Source organism: Gymnoscopelus braueri (genome assembly GCF_963280865.1).
Source record: "Gymnoscopelus braueri genome assembly, chromosome: 3".
NCBI lineage: Eukaryota > Metazoa > Chordata > Actinopteri > Myctophiformes > Myctophidae > Gymnoscopelus > Gymnoscopelus braueri.
The window spans coordinates 11,748,669-11,768,459 of NC_137612.1; the positions used below are offsets into that span (position 1 = coordinate 11,748,669).

General features: G+C 42.1%; 1 protein-coding gene across 1 annotated transcript in view; it reads right to left on the minus strand.

Annotated features, from left to right (window-relative positions):
- The window catches only part of crocc (ciliary rootlet coiled-coil, rootletin), a 41,239-nt gene that overhangs the window by 7,843 nt on the left and 13,605 nt on the right, over window positions 1-19,791 (minus strand). The window contains exons 22-30 of the mRNA XM_080424831.1: window positions 4,910-5,044; window positions 3,811-3,954; window positions 3,348-3,586; window positions 2,930-3,089; window positions 2,542-2,709; window positions 1,982-2,420; window positions 1,303-1,466; window positions 1,085-1,205; window positions 268-431 (exon numbers count right to left, since the gene is read on the minus strand). Coding sequence (XP_080280957.1) covers window positions 268-431; window positions 1,085-1,205; window positions 1,303-1,466; window positions 1,982-2,420; window positions 2,542-2,709; window positions 2,930-3,089; window positions 3,348-3,586; window positions 3,811-3,954; window positions 4,910-5,044 — 1,734 coding nt within the window. The remainder of the gene's footprint in view (window positions 1-267; window positions 432-1,084; window positions 1,206-1,302; window positions 1,467-1,981; window positions 2,421-2,541; window positions 2,710-2,929; window positions 3,090-3,347; window positions 3,587-3,810; window positions 3,955-4,909; window positions 5,045-19,791) is intronic.

Sequence of the window (19,791 nt, forward strand, 5' to 3'; positions counted from 1 at the left end):
CTGTCACTCTACAGCATGTCCATGCTCCCCCTGTTGTCCAAAAGGTGAAATGTTTGGACTCGCCGAATGGAGCTGTGAGTTAGAAAGCTAGACATATGGAGAGTTGACATGGGGTGTCACGTTTTGTTTGCAGCATCTGTTGTTATTACATTCACCGCCATTTTGTTCTGCTTACTCACGCAGCACCGCTGAGTGCTGGCATATGGTACCGTCGTACAGTGCGTACGAGACGTGTGTGTTCACACACACGCCAGCGAGCATCTCTACCTGTGTTTGCTTCTTATCCGTCTCAGCCGCTTGCAGGGCTCTTTCTAAATCCTTGATTCTGTCGGTAAGCGATCGCCGCTCCCTGTCTCCTCTCCTTACTGCCTCCTCCTGCTGCTGTAGCAGTGTCTGGGTGGCGCTCAGACGCCCGTCCACACCACGCTTCCCTAGATGAACAGCGGTCATCACACAGACACACACACATACTGAAAGATCAGGCAGAACTCTAAAGGCACACGGCCTGTTCATTCTTTTGAGAGAGAGTACATCATTAAATCGGGGCTGTCGAGCCTAAAGCTTGTATCTCCATATCTCCGTATCTCCATACGTGCATCACACAAAAAGCAGCATTGACTGAAACAGCATTGACTGTGAGAAGATTAGATTGACGACTATCTGTGCACTTGTGTAATGTTGTGTCCCCTGTGTTATGTATTTTGTCTTTTGTCACTGATGCTTTGTGTGTGGCTGCAGCAGGGGTGAAAGCCCAAGCCAAATTTCCCTTGTGGACAATAAAGTTTACCTTGACCTTGACAAAAGTATCAAAAATAGCCGATCTACAAGCTCACAACACGTCATGATGCGACACGTTGTGAGCTTGTACATCTACTATTTTTTTGTTACATTTATAAATATTTAACTAATGAAAAGTATTTACAAGACCTTTTTTGTGACTAAATAATAACTAAATAGATAATCGGATCTATTGGAACACAGGTTTTTTTTCTCCATTTCCTGAAATGTAACAGTTTTCGATATACAAGGTTTCGACCCGACAGCGACGAAAGGAATGAGATTGATCAATAAAACACGCTTCTACCTTCCTGGCATTCCTGAAAGGAGTTTTGTAGCTGAGTAAGACGGTTCTGAGCCGAGTCTCTATCCCCGGTTGCCTCGTCCAGCTCTCGTTGCAGAGCACCTAACTGGCATCGGGCATCGTCCTGTAAAAGCAATTGGAACCAAACGTTTGAATTATAAACAAACAAAAATAGTATTCCAGTGAATCTTCACTGTGGCATTTGTTGTGTTGTGTGTTACCCGGTCTCTCTGTGCGTCTCGCAGCTCTTGGAGAAAATCTCTCAGGCCACTTCGCAGAGTCTCCGGGTCGAGCTCCGGCAGAGGGAGAGGAAGGGGAGTATCGCCCCTCTCTGGAGAGAAAGCACCTGAACCTAATGTATAATCAGAGGTACTCAACCCAATATCTGTAGAAAACAAAAACAACATTCACAATTACACTAATAATAATAATAATAATGAATTGCATTTATATGGCGCTTTTCTAAGTACTCAAACTTACTCAAAGCGCTTTACAATGGTTCATTCATTCATACAGGGGGGGGCATTGGGAGGTGGAGCGGCGAACAGTCGACGCCAGCGTCCCCACTTTTCCCACATTCACACACCAATGGTGGCAAGCTAGCGCCGACCGAATCATTGGAGGCAATGTAGGGTTCAGTGTCTTGCCCAAGGACACTTCGACATGTGGACAGGAGGAGTTGGGATTCGAACCGCCGACCCACGGATCAATGGACGACCTGCTCTACCTCCTGAGCCACAGCCGCCCTACACTATATACTACAACTATCATAACTATCTTTATCTTATGCACAGTAACATATTAAATGGATAGTTCACCCCCAAAATGACTTTTTTCTATCGATTAGTAAAAGTTATTCTAAAGTTGTTCTTAAGTGCTTCTCTCTCGGTACAGTGTTACCTTTCTGGGGTGACAAGGAGGAGCGTAAGGGTGACATGCTACGGTGCCGCGAGATCATGCTGGGCAACGGGGAGCCTCCTCCCACAGGGCTCCTGCCCCTGCCTCCACCGAGGCTGCCCCGGCCCCCGGCTCCGATGCCCAGCGTACGCGTCAGCGCCGACTGCAGGCTGCCCAGGCGGAACTCCAGCTCCCTCCTGGCGCACTCGGCCCGGGCCAGCTCCGCCTCTGTGGCTGCCAGGCGGCCCTGGGCTTCGCTCAGCTGCAGACCGGACTGAACGGCACAGTCCTGGGACGTCTGGGCTCGGAGCGCCAGGTTCCTGGCCTCGTCCTGAAGCTTCTTCTCGCAGCCACGTGCCTCCTGCAGCTGGGAGGTAAGCTCTCTCTCGCAGCCTCGCCAGCCGGACTCGGAATCCAACAGCTGCTTTTGGATCATGGAAAACTAGAGTACACACAAGGTAGAAAGTATTACCAAATTACCTGAGGGCTCCACTACTTGTATCGATCGTAATTTCTCATTCATAAAAAGCTGCGTCATGGAAATGTTTTGAATGTCTCTTCACCTCTTTCTTGACGGAGTTTCGGACTGAATCAGCCTCAGTTAGCTTTTGCTTGAGAATGGAAATCTCCTTCACTCGCTCCTCCTCTCTCTGCTCCTCCAGTGACAGGCGAGTCTGCAGTTCGGCCACCTCCATCCCTTTCCGCTCCTTCTCGCCATCCAGCACCTTCACCTGGAGCCAAGGGGGAGCAAAGATCTCATCACGTGCACTCAACTCAGGAAAAACTCTCAATTCTACAGCTGCCAAAATACTTGAGTGGATGTAGTGAACTACCAACTACTTCTAAGTCTAGAATGAAAACCGAAGGTGACATAGTAATAAGCTCAACGTTGAGGCTCCTCCGTCCCTTATGACAGGTATACATATGAGAGGCAGTCGTTGTGGTTCTGACCTGTCTGCGTAGCTCCTGGAGCTCCCGTCGGGCCTCAAGTCGTGACCTTTCGACCTCCCTCAGACAGCTGCGTAGCTCAGTCACCTCCTTCTGAGCCGACGACAAGCTCTCCTCCAGCACAGCTACTCTCTGCTCCTTCTCCTCACACTGGCGCTTCACACTGGGACGTGCACACATAAATTAGGATGACGTCACTTTAACATATGCCTATTTCTTCATTTTAAACATTATTATATGGCATTTCATTGGCTTTTTATTGTTTGCTTGGACAGGATAGTGGAACGAGACATGAAAGCCAGGGCAAAAAAGAGGACGAATGACATGTTGGGGAATCAAACTGGGGAAATCACAATTATGTGGTTGAACTGGCAGTGCGCCCCTCTTATTTCATATATATAATTTCTGTACTGGATTTTACCTGATCCGCTCAGTTTCTGCGCTTCTTAATGTCTCCCTTAGCTGGACATTTGATTGGTTGAGAATGTCTCGCTCCTTGGTGACATCAGCAAGGGAGCGTCGCAGCTCCATCCCATCTCGTCTGGAGCCCTCTCCCACGTCCCGGGTTTGGTTGAGGCGCCGTTCTATGTCCAGCATGTCCCGTCTGATCTGGTCTCTGCTTTCCTCACTGGCTGACAGAGCGCCTCTACATTGCTCTAACTGGAAGGAAGAGCAAGAGGAAGAGGAAGAGGACGAAGTCAATTCAGCACAGAGATGAACCAGAAAATGTTGTGCGTTTCTACATGGTCTCTTTTTCACATATTCCTACAGTCCATACACCGTCAAATGTGTTAATTTAACTTTGAGAGTGTACATTTTTTTTCTTCCAATTTGTAAACTCTCAGGGTAAATTAAACACTGAGGAGGACGCTAGGATGTTCTACCTCTTTGAGAGCGACATCAGCTCGTGTCTGTAGTTCACTACAGGTTTCCCGGAGACTGTGTTGGTTCCTCTCATGAACACCGGTTGCGTCCTCCAGCTGAGAACTAAGCTCTTGTAGCTCGCTGGTCAGAGCTCCAACTCTGGTCTGGAGGGAAAAAAAAACACAACAAAGGAGAGAGGGAAACGCTTTAAAACACTGACTGGTTTTGAGGGGGCTCCAAGGAGTTCCCAGCTAAGTGATTTCTAAGTGATTAATAGGAGCTAAATGGACCCTTGCGGGTCTGTAACTCTGTGAGTGTACAAATGGAAGCAAATGTCTCCTTTGGTACACTCTCAGAGTTAAAGGATCTACACCATGAATTTTAAAATATATATATATATTTAATATCATATTGTTTATGTCCCTCAAACGTTTTTCAAAAGGTTTGAGCCTAAATCAAGCCTCAGATATACTCATTCCAACTAACTTATAAAGCACTTTCACCTGCAATACCACATTGTCCTGTTTGGCACGGGGCGCTATTGAGCCAGTTTGTATGCATGTTATCTCCTGGTTCTGTGTGGAAAAAGTTAAACAAAAATATATATATTTTTTGGTTGCAACTGAAAAACGGGAGGGATTGTACCCTGACGTTACGTCACGTCAGGGTGCAAATCAGTTTGGCCTGTTTTGAGACCAATTTACAGAAAACCCCAGATTTGCTGTGAAAGCCTTAGTGTTCAAACTGGGGTATTTTTGGGGATAGAAGAGAGGTAGGGGAGACCAAAAACACACAAAAAATAAGGAAAAGTTAAAATTCATGGTGTAGTCCCTTTAAATGAACTCTGAGACACTGGTTTTACAGACTCAGTGTAGATTGGGGTCCCAAGAATCAAGAATGTTTTATTTGTCACTAACTTATACAAGTACAAGCATATAATATAATAATAAAGAAATATGTGTACAGCAAAACACTGAGATAATGAAGACTAAGAAGATAACTCTGTATCACAACGAGGTTCAATAGCCTAATGTATATCAACTGTGTGAAATTGAAATTAAAAGGGTTGAGAATCACTGCTCTAACAGACAGACATCACTTAGTAGCTTCTTCCATTACCCGCTCCTGTTCTTTGTAATGAGTTGCTTCTCTGGCAGTTCTATCAGCCTCCAGGGCTACAGTGGACAGCTCAGCCTGCAGGGTGGACACCCTGTCAGACAAAAGTGCTTTCTCTGCCTCCTTAAGGGAAAGGGCCTGGGGAGAGAACAAAAACATTCTATGAGTCTTAATAAAAGTTTTCATTTTGAGAAAATGCTAAACTTCTTTTTTTCAAAATCCTGTATCTGACAATTGTATTTGCAAAAGATAACTATATTACTGAACATACTAGTAAAGTAGGCAAATAGCACCGAAATAAAGACTAAGTAGTAGTAAAACGGTGTCCTGTGTGGTAGAATATGGTCAGTATTCTCTCTCTCTCTCTCTCTCTCTCTCTCTCTCTCTCTCTCTCTCTCTCTCTCTCTCTCTCTCTCTCTCTCTCTCTCTCTCCTCTCTCTCTCTCTCTCTCTCTCTCTCTCTCTCTCTCTCCTCCTCTCTCTCTCTCTCCTCTCTCTCTCATCTCTCTCTCTCTCTCTCTCTCTCTCTCTCTCTCTCTCTCTCTCTCTCTCTCTTAAATTTTTATCCCGCGATTTTTGTAACCCATTTTTTTCACCCGGTGCCAATTTCCTAAGTGATCCTGGGCGCTACACCAGCCCTACTCCAGCATTACACCAGTCCCCCACAGTAGGGAGGCCAGGGCCGAGCTCATGCTTCCTTCAGGCATGAGAGCCAACTGACCTTCTTGTCACCCGACAGGGGGGAGTTTCCCTGGTTGGACGTAGCGCGTGGAAGGAACACGTTATTCCAACCAGTTCCCTTCCCCTCCATCAGGCGCCCCCGGCTGTCATGGGGGAGGCGGTATAGCGACCAGGATTACTACATGTTTTTGTGAGGGTATTAACTACCCGCAGGGCTTGAGTCTACAGAGGTGCAAGGGACTGGAGACAGTCTCCAGCCATGTCTCCAGTCGGTCTCCAGGCGTCGGGGGGGGCCCCCTTGTCTCCAGTCGCCCCCCCTCATAGACCTCCATTCACTCTCCAGTCTCCAGAGGCCCCCACCTTCCTGAAAATCTCTCTCGTTTGCCTGTCCCCCCCCCTTCACTGCTCTCTGAGTTTTCTCAACGGCAGCCATCTTTGTTTTCATTTAGATGGACAGGAACACTCTATGCTTTTTAATCATTATAGACCCCCACAACCAAACAATGATGGTCCCTTGGTGCTGGTTGGGACCCAATAACATTTCGATTTTATGTTTTATATGTTTTGATGACGTTAAGGCCTGGATTTGGACTTCTCTCTCCCAGCCTGCAGCAGCACAGTTGCCAGACTCTGCGAGAGAATCGAGCAACCTGGTCTATGAAAACAAAGCCCAAAAGAAGCGACTATATGGGCCACAGGAGCCCCCACGGATGGTCTCTTTGTGCTGGTTGGAACCCAATGACGTTTATATTTGATGTTTTATATGCTTTTGATGACATCCAGGCGTGGATTTTTACATCTATGTCACAGACTCCTGTCACAGCCAGCGTTGCCAGGTTCTGTGAGAGAAACGAGTGACTGGGTGTGAGCCCTTTTAAACCTACTGTATACATAGTCAATTTGAAAATAGCAGATCTACAAGCTCACAACGTGTCACATCGTGACGGATTGTGAGCTTGTAGATCTGCTATTTTCAAATAAATCTTGGGGGACATAATAAAGCAGACCTGGCTGCAAACATTGGTGAGAGCATATGTCAGACAGCAGCAGCATCAGAAGACAGGTAAGGTGCCTTGTAAACAGATGTTTAATGGCTCTAATTGTGCTAATGGAACATAATCATTGATCATTATACCCCTTAGGTCCCTAAGGAAGACCCGATTTTATATTGAATATGATTTTAAATGTGGGCTGAGAGCTGCTTAAAGCTAACAAACAGTCCATGCTAGACACATATCATTATTCATAGAACATCACTGATCAACATTGAAGCCTCGATTTTATATTTCATATTATTTAAAATATTTTTAGCTTTGTTTATTATATAGGAGTTTGAGGGAAAGAGCTCTAGCTCTGTTTTTGTACTGTTATTTAACATGACAGTTTAATGTTTTGTGGTCATGGGTCAAGGTGTGTTGGTCAAGACATGTTTACCTCCATCTGGGGTGTGTGGGTTTTGTAAACTGCTCAGTGTAACATGCATGATATTATACAACCCACATGCTAAATGAGGAGAAATCAAATTAGTGATTGACTGTTTCAGACAATGTAATGTATTGTAGATGTTGATTCTAATCACTGTATCTGATCTGTTTATTTATGTAATTTTTTTTCTGGGGACCCCAGTACAGTTCATCAGTAGGCCTACAGTTATTTTAATAATATGATAGGGCAGTGGTTCTCAAAGAGAGGGTGTACAAATGGAACCAAATGGACCCATGAGGGTCCATATGGTTCCATTTATACACTCTTAAGAGTTAGGATGTATAGTATAGATTGCGGTCCCAGAGGTAGAAAATGTTCAAATAGGGGTCTCTGTGATAGCGCATACTATGCGTTCATATTATTTGAGATATTTAATTATGTGTAGGCCTTTATGTATAGTCTACATGATTGTGGATGTTGTGTGTTCATTATGCTCCCAACTAGTGTAATAGAGTTGAGGCTTTGGACAGAGAGAGACTCAAAGCTGTTTATGTGAATAAAATGTTCATCCAATATGTGTGTGCTATTACAGTAGTTCTCAAACGTTTCATGTGAAGGACCCCCAAATGAATATGCATTTGACTATAGGGTTTATTGATGATTTTGATGTTATATTAACACATTTTCCTGGAGACCCCCTGGAACCCCCTTAACTCATTCACTGCCAGAACTTTTTTTTTTTTTGCGTTTGCCCACTGCCAGAGATTTTTCATTGAAAAAAAAAAGTACTCAGGAGCCGAGATACAAAATGTTTAAGTTTTAAGTTAACAAGGAAGTGGATGGGAGTCTAGATCTTCAAAAAATCATATCTCCTTGGTCTTTGGGTTAAAAAATAAATAAATAAAAAATATGTATATATATATATTTTTTTAAATTAAAAGTCGTTTTAGTCGTTCTTGGCAGACAGGGCTTAAAGGACAACTTTGTTTTTTTACAACCACGGTTTATATTTTAGCTTGTAATTAACACATTAACTGCCAGAGGTATTTTCATATTTTTTTAGCCAGTGCCAGAGTTTTTCATTGGAAAAAAAAAAGTACTCAGGAGCCGAAATACAGCATTTTTAAGTTTTAAGTTAACAAGGAAGTGGATAGGAGTCTAGATCTTCAACTAATCATATCTCCTTGGTTTTGGTTTTTTTTTTTTTTTTTTTTCACTTCACGTAGATCTACGCGATTGGCACGTGGCGGCTTTAAAGCGGTTCGCGTAGATCTACGTGATTGGCAGTGAAATGGTTAAAGTAAAAAAAAGATGAGTGTTTTTTTCTTTTCATTTACTGCTTTCAATAGTTTTAGCAATTTTCGCGATATTTTTTACAGTGGGCGGGGGCATTCTGTCCGGTGGCTAAATATGCCTTTTTTACACAATAAAAAAGGTCCTGTGGTCTTGGATGGCCAGATGTGAGTTATTGGGGGCTAGAAGAGCTACTGTAAATAATAATAAAGAAAACACCGGGTTATTGTGTAAAAAAATACATATTTAGCCACCGGATAGAATGCCCCCGCCCACTGTAAAAAAGATCGCGAAAATTGCTAAAACTACAGAAAGCAGTAAAAAAAAGTTTAACACTCATCTTTTATTTACTTTAATTACAAGCTAAAACATAAACCTTGGTTGTAAAAAAACAAAGTTGTCCTTTAAAGGACAGAAGTCGTTTTAGTCGTTCTAGGCAGGGAATGAGTTAAGAACCCCTGGGGGTCCCCTGACCACAGGTCTTTATAATATTTTCTGTATCACATGCAAGTAGGGACATGGTGGTGTCACAAAGCAAACAAGCACTGGTAGTTAGTACTTCTAGCTTATGTTGGTTTCAGGGTGCAAGTCCCTGCAGTGCTGTACCCTGCCGACTGTCTCACCTTTGTCCTGTATGTTTACATGAAATGTTATCACTCAATTAGTTGTCACGCTGTCCAGTTAACACATTTGGTTCCATTTGTACACTCTCAGAGGTAGGATTTTATAGTATAGATTGTGGTCCCAGAGATAAAAATCAAATGGGGGTCCGTGGTCTAATGCATATCAAACTGGGGGTCCTTGAAATTAAAAGGTTTGAGAACCACTGTGACAGGGGATACTGTGTGTTCATATTTGAGACAGTTATTTATGCAAATATTCCACATTCACTTTTCACTTCATTAATGTTTTTAAATAGCCGATCTACAAGCTTGTAGATTGGCTATTTTCAAATAGCTGATTGCGAACTTCGCCGCGCCTCCGACCAAGTGGAGCTTACTATGTAACTCTGCTTGGGTTGTGTCTCTGTCTGTCTGTATCTCTGTGTGCACTGCCTGTGTGCAGCTCCTCTGAGATAAGTAAATGTCCAATTTAGACGTACCATACATCAAATGAAAGGTCTTTGAAAACTGAACACACCTGTCAAGGTTGCGTTTAAGCCCGCCCCTTCCCCCGGAAGCCACGCCCCGGAGAAGGCTCCTAAAAACTCCCCATTGAAACCCCATGTTAAATGAAAAGTGCCCGAATCGCTCCGAAACTTTTTCTACCCCCCCTAAGTGGGGGTCTACGAACAAATACTTCGGGCTCGGATTTTGGCTCCGCCCCCCGGAAGTGGGTGAAACAGGCACTTCAAACACTTTGTTGAATTGTTCAAAAACATTAAAAGTTTTTTTTTTGGGAATTTGTATTTTTCTAAGATGCTCCTTTTAACGCAGATTTTTTTTGGATTATTATTTTTTTTTTATTGGTTACTTTTTTTTAAAATATTTTATTTCATTATTTTTTTTAATTTTTTGGCGTTCGCTTACCGCGTTCGCGCGTCTTACTTGTGTATATAGGGTATATAGTAGCTTGCTGATTTTGATGCTATAGATATTAACACATTTTTCTGGGGACCCCAGTACAGTTCATCAGTACAGTTATTTAACATGACAGTGTGGTGCTAAAGCTGCAGTCGAAATCCAGCTCTTAGAGAACATGTGATATCCCCTGGTGTGTGTTCATATTATTTTAGATATTAAATGATGTGCAGGCCTATTGGCTTTGGACTGACAGAGACAGGCAGAAAGCTGTTCAATACATGTTCATCCTGTGTGCTGTTGCAGTGGTTCTCAAACCTTTTCATGTCAAGGACTCAAAATGAATATATTTTTGGCCATTTTAAGATTTTTTGAAAATAGCCAATCTACAAGCTTGTAGATTGGCTATTTTCAACCAGGTGATGAAAGGTTTAAAGTGGCTAAAATGTGTAACATGGATTATAGGCCAAATGCTACAGCAGAGGAAATGGTGAGAAATCAAATGAGTGATTGACTGTTTTAGACAATATGCATTGCAGATATGTTGATTCTAACCAAATTACTGTATCTGAGATATTTATTTATGTCTAGGCTCCTATGCTCTTGTTTAGTGTACATGATAGGGCAGTGGTTCTCAAACAGAGGGTGTACAAATGGAACCAAATGGACCCTCACAGGTCCATTTGGTTCCATTTATACACTCTTAGAGTAAATGTATACAATTTAAAATTATTTTAAAGTATAGATTGCTGTCCCAGAGGTAGAAAATGCTCAAATAGGGGTCCTTGAAATGAAAAGGTTTGAGAACCACTGTGATAGGGGATAGTATGCGTTCATTATTGTCTCCGCCAGGCCGAAAGGCATGGCGAGAGAGTATGTTTTGCACCCTGTCTGACCAGCTAATCTCCAGGACTGTTGGCATGATCGCAGCGAAACTATGCACACACACTCCCTGGATGCCAATTCAGAACCTCTGCCCCAAATTTTTCACATGGGCCTGTTATAGCGCCACCAGGAGACCGCTTTTTGCAAAACCCATTTTTGACAGTACTCCTACAGATTCTGTCCAAACGTCACGTAAATCGGTACACAGTGGCCCTCATTTATCAACGGAGCGTATAAACCGGCTTATATTTTTCCATATATTCGGCCGTACACCAACGTCAAAGTCACATTTATCAACGAATCCTACACAGCCAATCCTAGCGTACATTGGGTCGGAGCCTTGATAAATGTCACGGCTGAAACCAAGCGCCATTTAAATAACACGCCCTTAAATATTCTCGAAACGCCCTGATTTTACGACATGGAGAACCAGAATACGACCAAATAAAGCATGGGAAGCCAAAAGAGTTTCGCCGCCTCGCCTCGCTGCCTGTCAAGTCACACACGCACATGCACACGCCTCTCTCTGTCTCACACACACATACACACACACGCCCAACTGTGTCTTTCATGCAATCCGTAACGGTACTATCTTTGTCACGTAGGCTTGTAGCCTACATGAATTACATAATGATACCAATCACATCGCCATGAATGGGGTTTGTATATTCATTTATTTAACCCATACCGAGCAGTGCACAAGCAGTCATGTAGGATATTCCCCGTGAGACTCGGACGGGCGGCAGTGATCCCGTGCTGCCACGTTAATAAGAGATTCGATCGTCGGGTTGATATCCATAACCCAACCAGGTTGTGTAGCCTACATAACTCTCTATGACATAACTCCATAACATAGGACAAGCTACAGTAAGTTTGTAGACCTCACTGTCCATGAAAAGATGGTCGGGGCTCCCGAAAATGTTCTCGCAGCAGAAGCGCTCGTATATTTTGAAAATAGCAGATCTACAAGCTCACAACGCATCGGGATGGGACCTGTTGTGAGCTTGTAGATCTGCTATTTTCAAATAGCCAATGCAGCCAGATCTGCAAGCTTAACCGAATGACTGTTAAAGCATTTTGTTTAAATTACTTTATAAAATGTTATATTTTCACAGGGATTATTTGTTAGTGTAGATATACATTTAGGAGTGGATTATGTGTCCATATGCCTGTCAGACAGTCAGACAATGCTTCTCCGCAGGTCTAGAATGGAATAAACGGGCGCAGCCAACGGCAACAACTGCTATCGACCAGACGTGAGATCTCAGCGTACGGTAGGATGAAGCCATCGTCAGGTTATATTGATACATGCCGAAAGTTGCGGTGATCTCGCCGTACGCCCATTATTTGGTCTGCGCCACGTTGATAAATGAGGGCCAGTATCTCTATAGTCATTAAACAAAACGGGTCTTTCAGATTGAACTTTTTCACTATCATCAGTGTTTCCTTAATTCATGTTTTTTTGTTTACACATGATTTTTTTCTATTGATATATTGCATTCATGTTCATGGGTATTTTCAGACATTTAACCACCTGTGAGGGGTTGTGAGCTTGTAGATCGGCTATTTTCAAATAGATGATGTATATAGGGTTTATAGTGGCTAGCTGATTTTTATACTATATCAAATCTGAGAATCACTGTGCTATTGTATAGTGTGATTACAGGTCAATCAGTAAACACTAAAGGAAAGCTGTGTTGGTAAAGCCAGGTTAATCATATCTTTTCATACATTTTCATGCAAGTAAGGGCATGGTGTGAACATGGCAAAAAAGCACTGGTAGTAGGTACCCCTGGTTTCTGCTGGGAACAGGGTTCGAGTCCCTGCAGCGCTGTGCTTACTGTTTCACCTTTGTCGTGTTGTATGTTTACATACAAAGTTAGCACTCAATTCATAGATTCATAATACCTGAATGCACTTTTAATTATAGTACATCAAGCAGATAGCCCTGTGATTACATCTTTATAGCACATGGTTGCATTACAGTGCAACCACAATGTGATTAAGTTCTTATTCACTATGCAAAGTTTTTGTACTCCTATGTTATGGTGTATTAGTCAGCACAGTGGATTAATATTTCTATCGATCTGGGATGTTAAGGTTGTGCAAAACTGTGGTCAATGAATTGCCTCTTCAGCTAGATTAAACAGCAGTCACTTATAACTGTTGAGACTCCTAGAACATTAAGACGTGTTGACATGGATAGCTTTGTGTCTAATAACATCTCTGTGTTAATGAATGGGGTATGAGCATTATGTCATACAGTGTAGATTGTAGATCGGACCATGTCGTGCAGTACATGGTCTACAGACCATGTACTGTAGACCATGTCGGTCTACAGTACAACAAACTATTAAGATGTTTGTAATTACAACATGTACTGCTTGGTGTAATGTTTAAAGCAAAGTAGGCCTTGCACAAGCCCGGGATCGAACCCAGGACCTTTTGACCATGTCATGTGTAAATGACATGCAAATGGTCCAAACAGGGACACACCCTAATGCTAATCTGATCCCTCCCACATTGACTGGAGAAACCTCAGCCAATCGCTGGCCTCACAGAATGCACTACGGTACGGCTCATCCCCTACCCAGGGCTTGAGTCTACAGAGGTGCAAGTGACTGGAGACAGTCTCCAGCCATGTCTCCAGTCGGTCTCCAGGCGTCGGGGGGGGCCCCCTTGTCTCCAGTCACCCCCCTCATCGACCTCCATTCACTCTCCAGTCTCCAGAGGCCCCCACCTTCCTGAAAATCTCTCTCGTTTGCCTGTCCCCGCCCCCTTCACTGCTCTCTGAGTTTCTCAACGGCAGCCATCTTTGTTTGCATTTAGATGGACAGGAACACTCTATGCTTTTTAATTCATTATAGACCCCCACAACCAAACAATGATGGTCTCTTGGTGCTGGTTGGGACCCAATAACATTTCGATTTTATGTTTTATATGTTTTTGATGACGTTAAGGCCTGGATTTGGACTTCTCTCTCCCAGCCTGCAGCAGCACAGTTGCCAGACTCTGCGAGAGAATCGAGCAACCTGGTCTATGAAAACAAAGCCCAAAAGAAGCGACTATATGGGCCACAGGAGCCCCCATGGATGGTCTCTTTGTGCTGGTTGGAACCCAATGACGTTTATATTTGATGTTTTATATGCTTTTGATGACATCCAGGCGTGGATTTTGACATCTATGTCACAGACTCCTGTCACAGCCAGCGTTGCCAGGTTCTGTGAGAGAAACGAGTGACTGGGTGTGAGCCCTTTTAAACCTACTGTATACATAGTCAATTTGAAAATAGCAGATCTACAAGCTCACAACGTGTCACATCGTGAAGGATTGTGAGCCAAGATAAATCTTGGGGGACATAATAAAGCAGACCTGGCTGCAAACATTGGTGAGAGCATATGTCAGACAGCAGCAGCATCAGAAGACAGGTAAGGTGCCTTGTAAACAGATGTTTAATGGCTCTAATTGTGCTAATGGAACATAATCATTGATCATTATACCCCTTAGTCCCTAAGGAAGACCCGATTTTATATTGAATATGATTTTAAATGTGGGCTGAGAGCTGCTTAAAGCTAACAAGCAGTCCATGCTAGACACATATCATTATTCATAGAACATCACTGATCAACATTAAAGCCTCGATTTTATATTTCATATTATTTAAAATATTTTTAGCTTTGTTTATTATATAGTAGTTTGAGCTCTAGCTCCGTTTTTGTACTGTTATTTAACATGACAGTTTAATGTTTTGTGGTCATGGGTCAAGGTGTGTTGGTCAAGACATGTTTACCTCCATCTGGGGTGTGTGGGTTTTGTAAACTGCTCAGTGTAACATGCATGATATTATACAACACACATGCTAAATGAGGAGAAATCAAATTAGTGATTGACTGTTTCAGACAATGTAATGTATTGTAGATGTTGATTCTAATCACTGTATCTGATCTGTTTATTTACGTAAATTTTTTTCTGGGGACCCCAGTACAGTTCGTAAGTAGGCCTACAGTTATTTTAATAATATGATAGGGCAGTGGTTCTCAAAGAGAGGGTGTACAAATGGAACCAAATGGACCCATGAGGGTCCATATGGTTCCATTTATACACTCTTAAGAGTTAGGATTGTATAGTATAGATTGCGGTCCCAGAGGTAGATAGGGGTCTCTGTGATAGCGCATACTATGCGTTCATATTATTTGAGATATTTAATTATGTGTAGGCCTTTATGTATAGTCTACATGATTGTGGATGTTGTGTGTTCATTATGCTCCCAACTAGTGTAATAGAGTTGAGGCTTTGGACAGAGAGAGACTCAAAGCTGTTTTTGTGAATAAAATGTTCATCCAATATGTGTGTGCTATTACAGTAGTTCTCAAACGTTTTCATGTGAAGGACCCCCAAATGAATATGCATTTGACTATAGGGTTTATTGATGATTTTGATGTTATATTAACACATTTTCCTGGAGACCCCCTGGAACCCCCTTAACTCATTCACTGCCAGAACTTTTTTTTTTTTGCGTTTGCCCACTGCCAGAGATTTTTCATTGAAAAAAAAAAGTACTCAGGAGCCGAGATACAAAATGTTTAAGTTTTAAGTTAACAAGGAAGTGGATGGGAGTCTAGATCTTCAAAAAATCATATCTCCTTGGTCTTTGGGTTAAAAAATAAATACAAAAATAAAAAATAAAAAAATATATATATATATATATTTGAATTAAAAGTCGTTTTAGTCGTTCTTGGCAGACAGGGCTTAAAGGACAACTATGTTTTTTTACAACCACGGTTTATATTTTAGCTTGTAATTAAAGTAAAAAAAAGATGAGTGTTTTTTCTTTTCATTTAGTAGTTTTAGCAATTTTCGCGATATTTTTTACAGTGGGCGGGGGCATTCTGTCCGGTGGCTAAATATGCCTTTTTTACACAATAAAAAAGGTCCGGTGGTCTTGGATGGCCAGATGTGAGTTATTGGGGGCTAGAAGAGCTACTGTAAATAATAATAAAGAAAACACTGGGTTATTGTGTAAAAAAATACATATTTAGCCACCGGACAGAATGCCCCCGCCCACTGTAAAAAAGATCGCGAAAATTGCTAAAACTATAGAAAGCAGTAAAAAAAATAAGTTTAACACTCATCTTTTATTTACTTTAATTACAAGCTAAAACATAAACCTTGGTTGTAAAAAAACAAAGTTGTCCTTTAAAGGACAGAAGTCGTTTTAGTCGTTCTAGGCAGGGAATGAGTTAAGAACCCCTGGGGGTCCCCTGACCACAGGTCTTTATAATATTTTCTGTATCACATGCAAGTAGGGACATGGTGGTGTCACAAAGCAAACAAGCACTGGTAGTTAGTACTTCTAGCTTATGTTGGTTTCAGGGTGCAAGTCCCTGCAGTGCTGTACCCTGCTGACTGTCTCACCTTTGTCCTGTATGTTTACATGAAATGTTATCACTCAATTAGTTGTCACGCTGTCCAGTTAACACATTTGGTTCCATTTGTACACTCTCAGAGTTAGGATTTTATAGTATAGATTGTGGTCCCAGAGATAAAAATCTAATGGGGGTCCGTGGTCTAATGCATATCAAACTGGGGGTCCTTGAAATTAAAAGGCTTGAGAACCACTGTGACAGGGGATACTGTGTGTTCATATTTGAGACAGTTATTTATGCAAATATTCCACATTCACTTTTCACTTCATTAATGTTTTTAAATAGCCGATCTACAAGCTTGTAGATTGGCTATTTTCAAATAGCTGATGTATATAGGGTATATAGTAGCTTGCTGATTTTGATGCTATAGATATTAACAAATTTTTCTGGGGACCCCAGTACAGTTCATCAGTACAGTTATTTAACCTGACAGTGTGGTGCTAAAGCTGCAGTCGAAATCCAGCTGTGATATCCCCTGGTGTGTGTTCATATTATTTTAGATATTAAATGATGTGCAGGCCTATTGGCTTTGGACTGACAGAGACAGGCAGAAAGCTGTTCAATACATGTTCATCCTGTGTGCTGTTGCAGTAGTTCTCAAACCGTTTCATGTCAAGGACTCAAAATGAATATATTTTTGGCCATTTTAAGATTTTTTGAAAATAGCCAATCTACAAGCTTGTAGATCGGCTATTTTCAACCAGGTGATGAAAGGTTTAAAGTGGCTAAAATGTGTAACATGGATTATAGGCCAAATGCTACAGCAGAGGAAATGGTGAGAAATCAAATGAGTGATTGACTGTTTTAGACAATATGCATTGCAGATATGTTGATTCTAACCAAATTACTGTATCTGAGATATTTATTTATGTCTAGGCTCCTATGCTCTTGTTTAGTGTACATGATAGTGCAGTGGTTCTCAAACAGAGGGTGTACAAATGGAACCAAATGGACCCTCACAGGTCCATTTGGTTCCATTTATTAGAGTAAATGTATACAATTTAAAATTATTTTAAAGTATAGATTGCTGTCCCAGAGGTAGAAAATGCTCAAATAGGGGTCCTTGAAATGAAAAGGTTTGAGAACCACTGTGATAGGGGATACTATGCGTTCATATTGTTGTCTCTGCCAGGCCGAAAGGCATGGCGAGAGAGTATGTTTTGCACCCTGTCTGACCAGCTAATCTCCAGGACCGTTGGCATGATCGCAGCGAAACTATGCACACACACTCCCTGGATGCCAATTCAGAACCTCTGCCCCAAATCTTTCACATGGGCCTGTTATAGCGCCACCAGGAGACCGCTTTTTGCAAAACCCATTTTTGACAGTACTCCTACAGATTCTGTCCAAACGTCACGTAAATCGGTACACAGTGGCCCTCATTTATCAACGGAGCGTATAAACCGGCTTATATTTTTCCATATATTCGGCCGTACACCAACGTCGAAGTCACATTTATCAACGAATCCTACACAGCCAATCCTAGCGTACATTGGGTCGGAGCCTTGATAAATGTCACGGCTGAAACCGAGCGCCATTTAAATAACACGCCCTTAAATATTTTCGAAACGCCCTGATTTTACGACATGGAGAACCAGAATACGACCAAATAAAGCATGGGAAGCCAAAAGAGTTTCGCCGGCTCGCCTCGCTGCCTGTCAAGTCACACACGCACATGCACACGCACACGCCTCTCTCTGTCTCACACACACATACACACACACGCCCAACTGTGTCTTTCATGTAATCCGTAACGGTAGTATCTTTGTCACGTAGGCTTGTAGCCTACATGAATTACATAATGATACCAATCACATCGCCATGAAGGGGGTTTGTATATTAATTTATTTAACCCATACCGAGCAGTGCACAAGCAGTCATGTAGGATATTCCCTGTGAGAATCGGACGGGCGGCAGTGATCCCGTGCTGCCACGTTAATAAGAGATTCGATCGTCGGGTTGATATCCATAACCCAACCAGGTTGTGTAGCCTACATAACTCTCTATGACATAACTCCATAACATAGGACAAGCTACAGTAAGTTTGTAGACCTCACTGTCCATGAAAAGATGGTCGGGGCTCCAGAAAATGTTCTCGCAGAAGCGCTCGTATATTTTGAAAATAGCAGATCTACAAGCTCACAACGCATCGGGATGGGACCTGTTGTGAGCTTGTAGATCTGCTATTTTCAAATAGCCAATGCAGCCAGATCTGCAAGCTTAACCGAATGACTGTTAAAGCAGTTTGTTTAAATTACTTTATAAAATGTTATATTTTCACAGGGATTATTTGTTAGTGTAGATATACATTTAGGAGTGGATTATGTGTCCAGATGCCTGTCAGACAGTCAGACAATGCTTCTCCGCAGGTCTAGAATGGAATAAACGGGCGCAGCCAACGGCAACAACTGCTATCGACCAGACGTGAGATCTCAGCGTACGGTAGGATGAAGCCATCGTCAGGTTATATTGATAAATGCCGAAGGTTGCGGTGATCTCGCCGTACGCCCATTATTTGGTCTGCGCCACGTTGATAAATGAGGGCCAGTATCTCTATAGTCATTAAACAAAACGGGTCTTTCAGATTTAACTTTTTCACTATCATCAGTGTTTCCTTAATTCATGTTTTTTTGTTTACACATGATTTTTTTCTATTGATATATTGCATTCATGTTCATGGGTATTTTCAGACATTTAACCACCTGTGAGGGGTTGTGAGCTTGTAGATCGGCTATTTTCAAATAGATGATGTATATAGGGTTTATAGTGGCTAGCTGATTTTTATACTATATCAAATCTGAGAATCACTGTGCTATTGTATAGTGTGATTACAGGTCAATCAGTAAACACTTAAGGAAAGCTGTGTTGGTAAAGCCAGGTTAATCATATCTTTTCATACATTTTCATGCAAGTAAGGGCATGGTGTGAACATGGCAAAAAAGCACTGGTAGTAGGTACTCCTGGTTTCTGCTGGGAACAGGGTTCGAGTCCCTGCAGCGCTGTGCTTACTGTTTCACCTTTGTCCTGTTGTATGTTTACATACAAAGTTAGCACTCAATTCATAGATTCATAATACCTGAATGCACTTTTAATTATAGTACATCAAGCAGATAGCCCTGTGATTACATCTTTATAGCACATGGTTGCATTACAGTGCAACCACAATGTGATTAAGTTCTTTTTCACTATGCAAAGTTTTTGTACTCCTATGTTATGGTGTATTAGTCAGCACAGTGGATTCATATTTCTATCGATCTGGGATGTTAAGGTTGTGCAAAACTGTGGTCAATGAATTGCCTCTTCAGCTAGATTAAACGGCAGTCACTTATAACTGTTGAGACTCCTAGAACATTAAGACGTGTTGACATGGATAGCTTTGTGTCTAATAACATCTCTGTGTTAATGAATGGGGTATGACCATTATGTCATACAGTGTAGATTGTAGATCGGACCATGTCGTACAGTCCATGGTCTACATACCATGTACTGTAGACCATGTCGGTCTACAGTACAACAAACTATTAAGATGTTTGTAATTACAACATGTACTGCTTGGTGTAATGTTTAAAGCAAAGTAGGCCTTGCACAAGCCCGGGATCGAACCCAGGACCTTTTGACCATGTCATGTGTAAATGACATGCAAATGGTCCAAACAG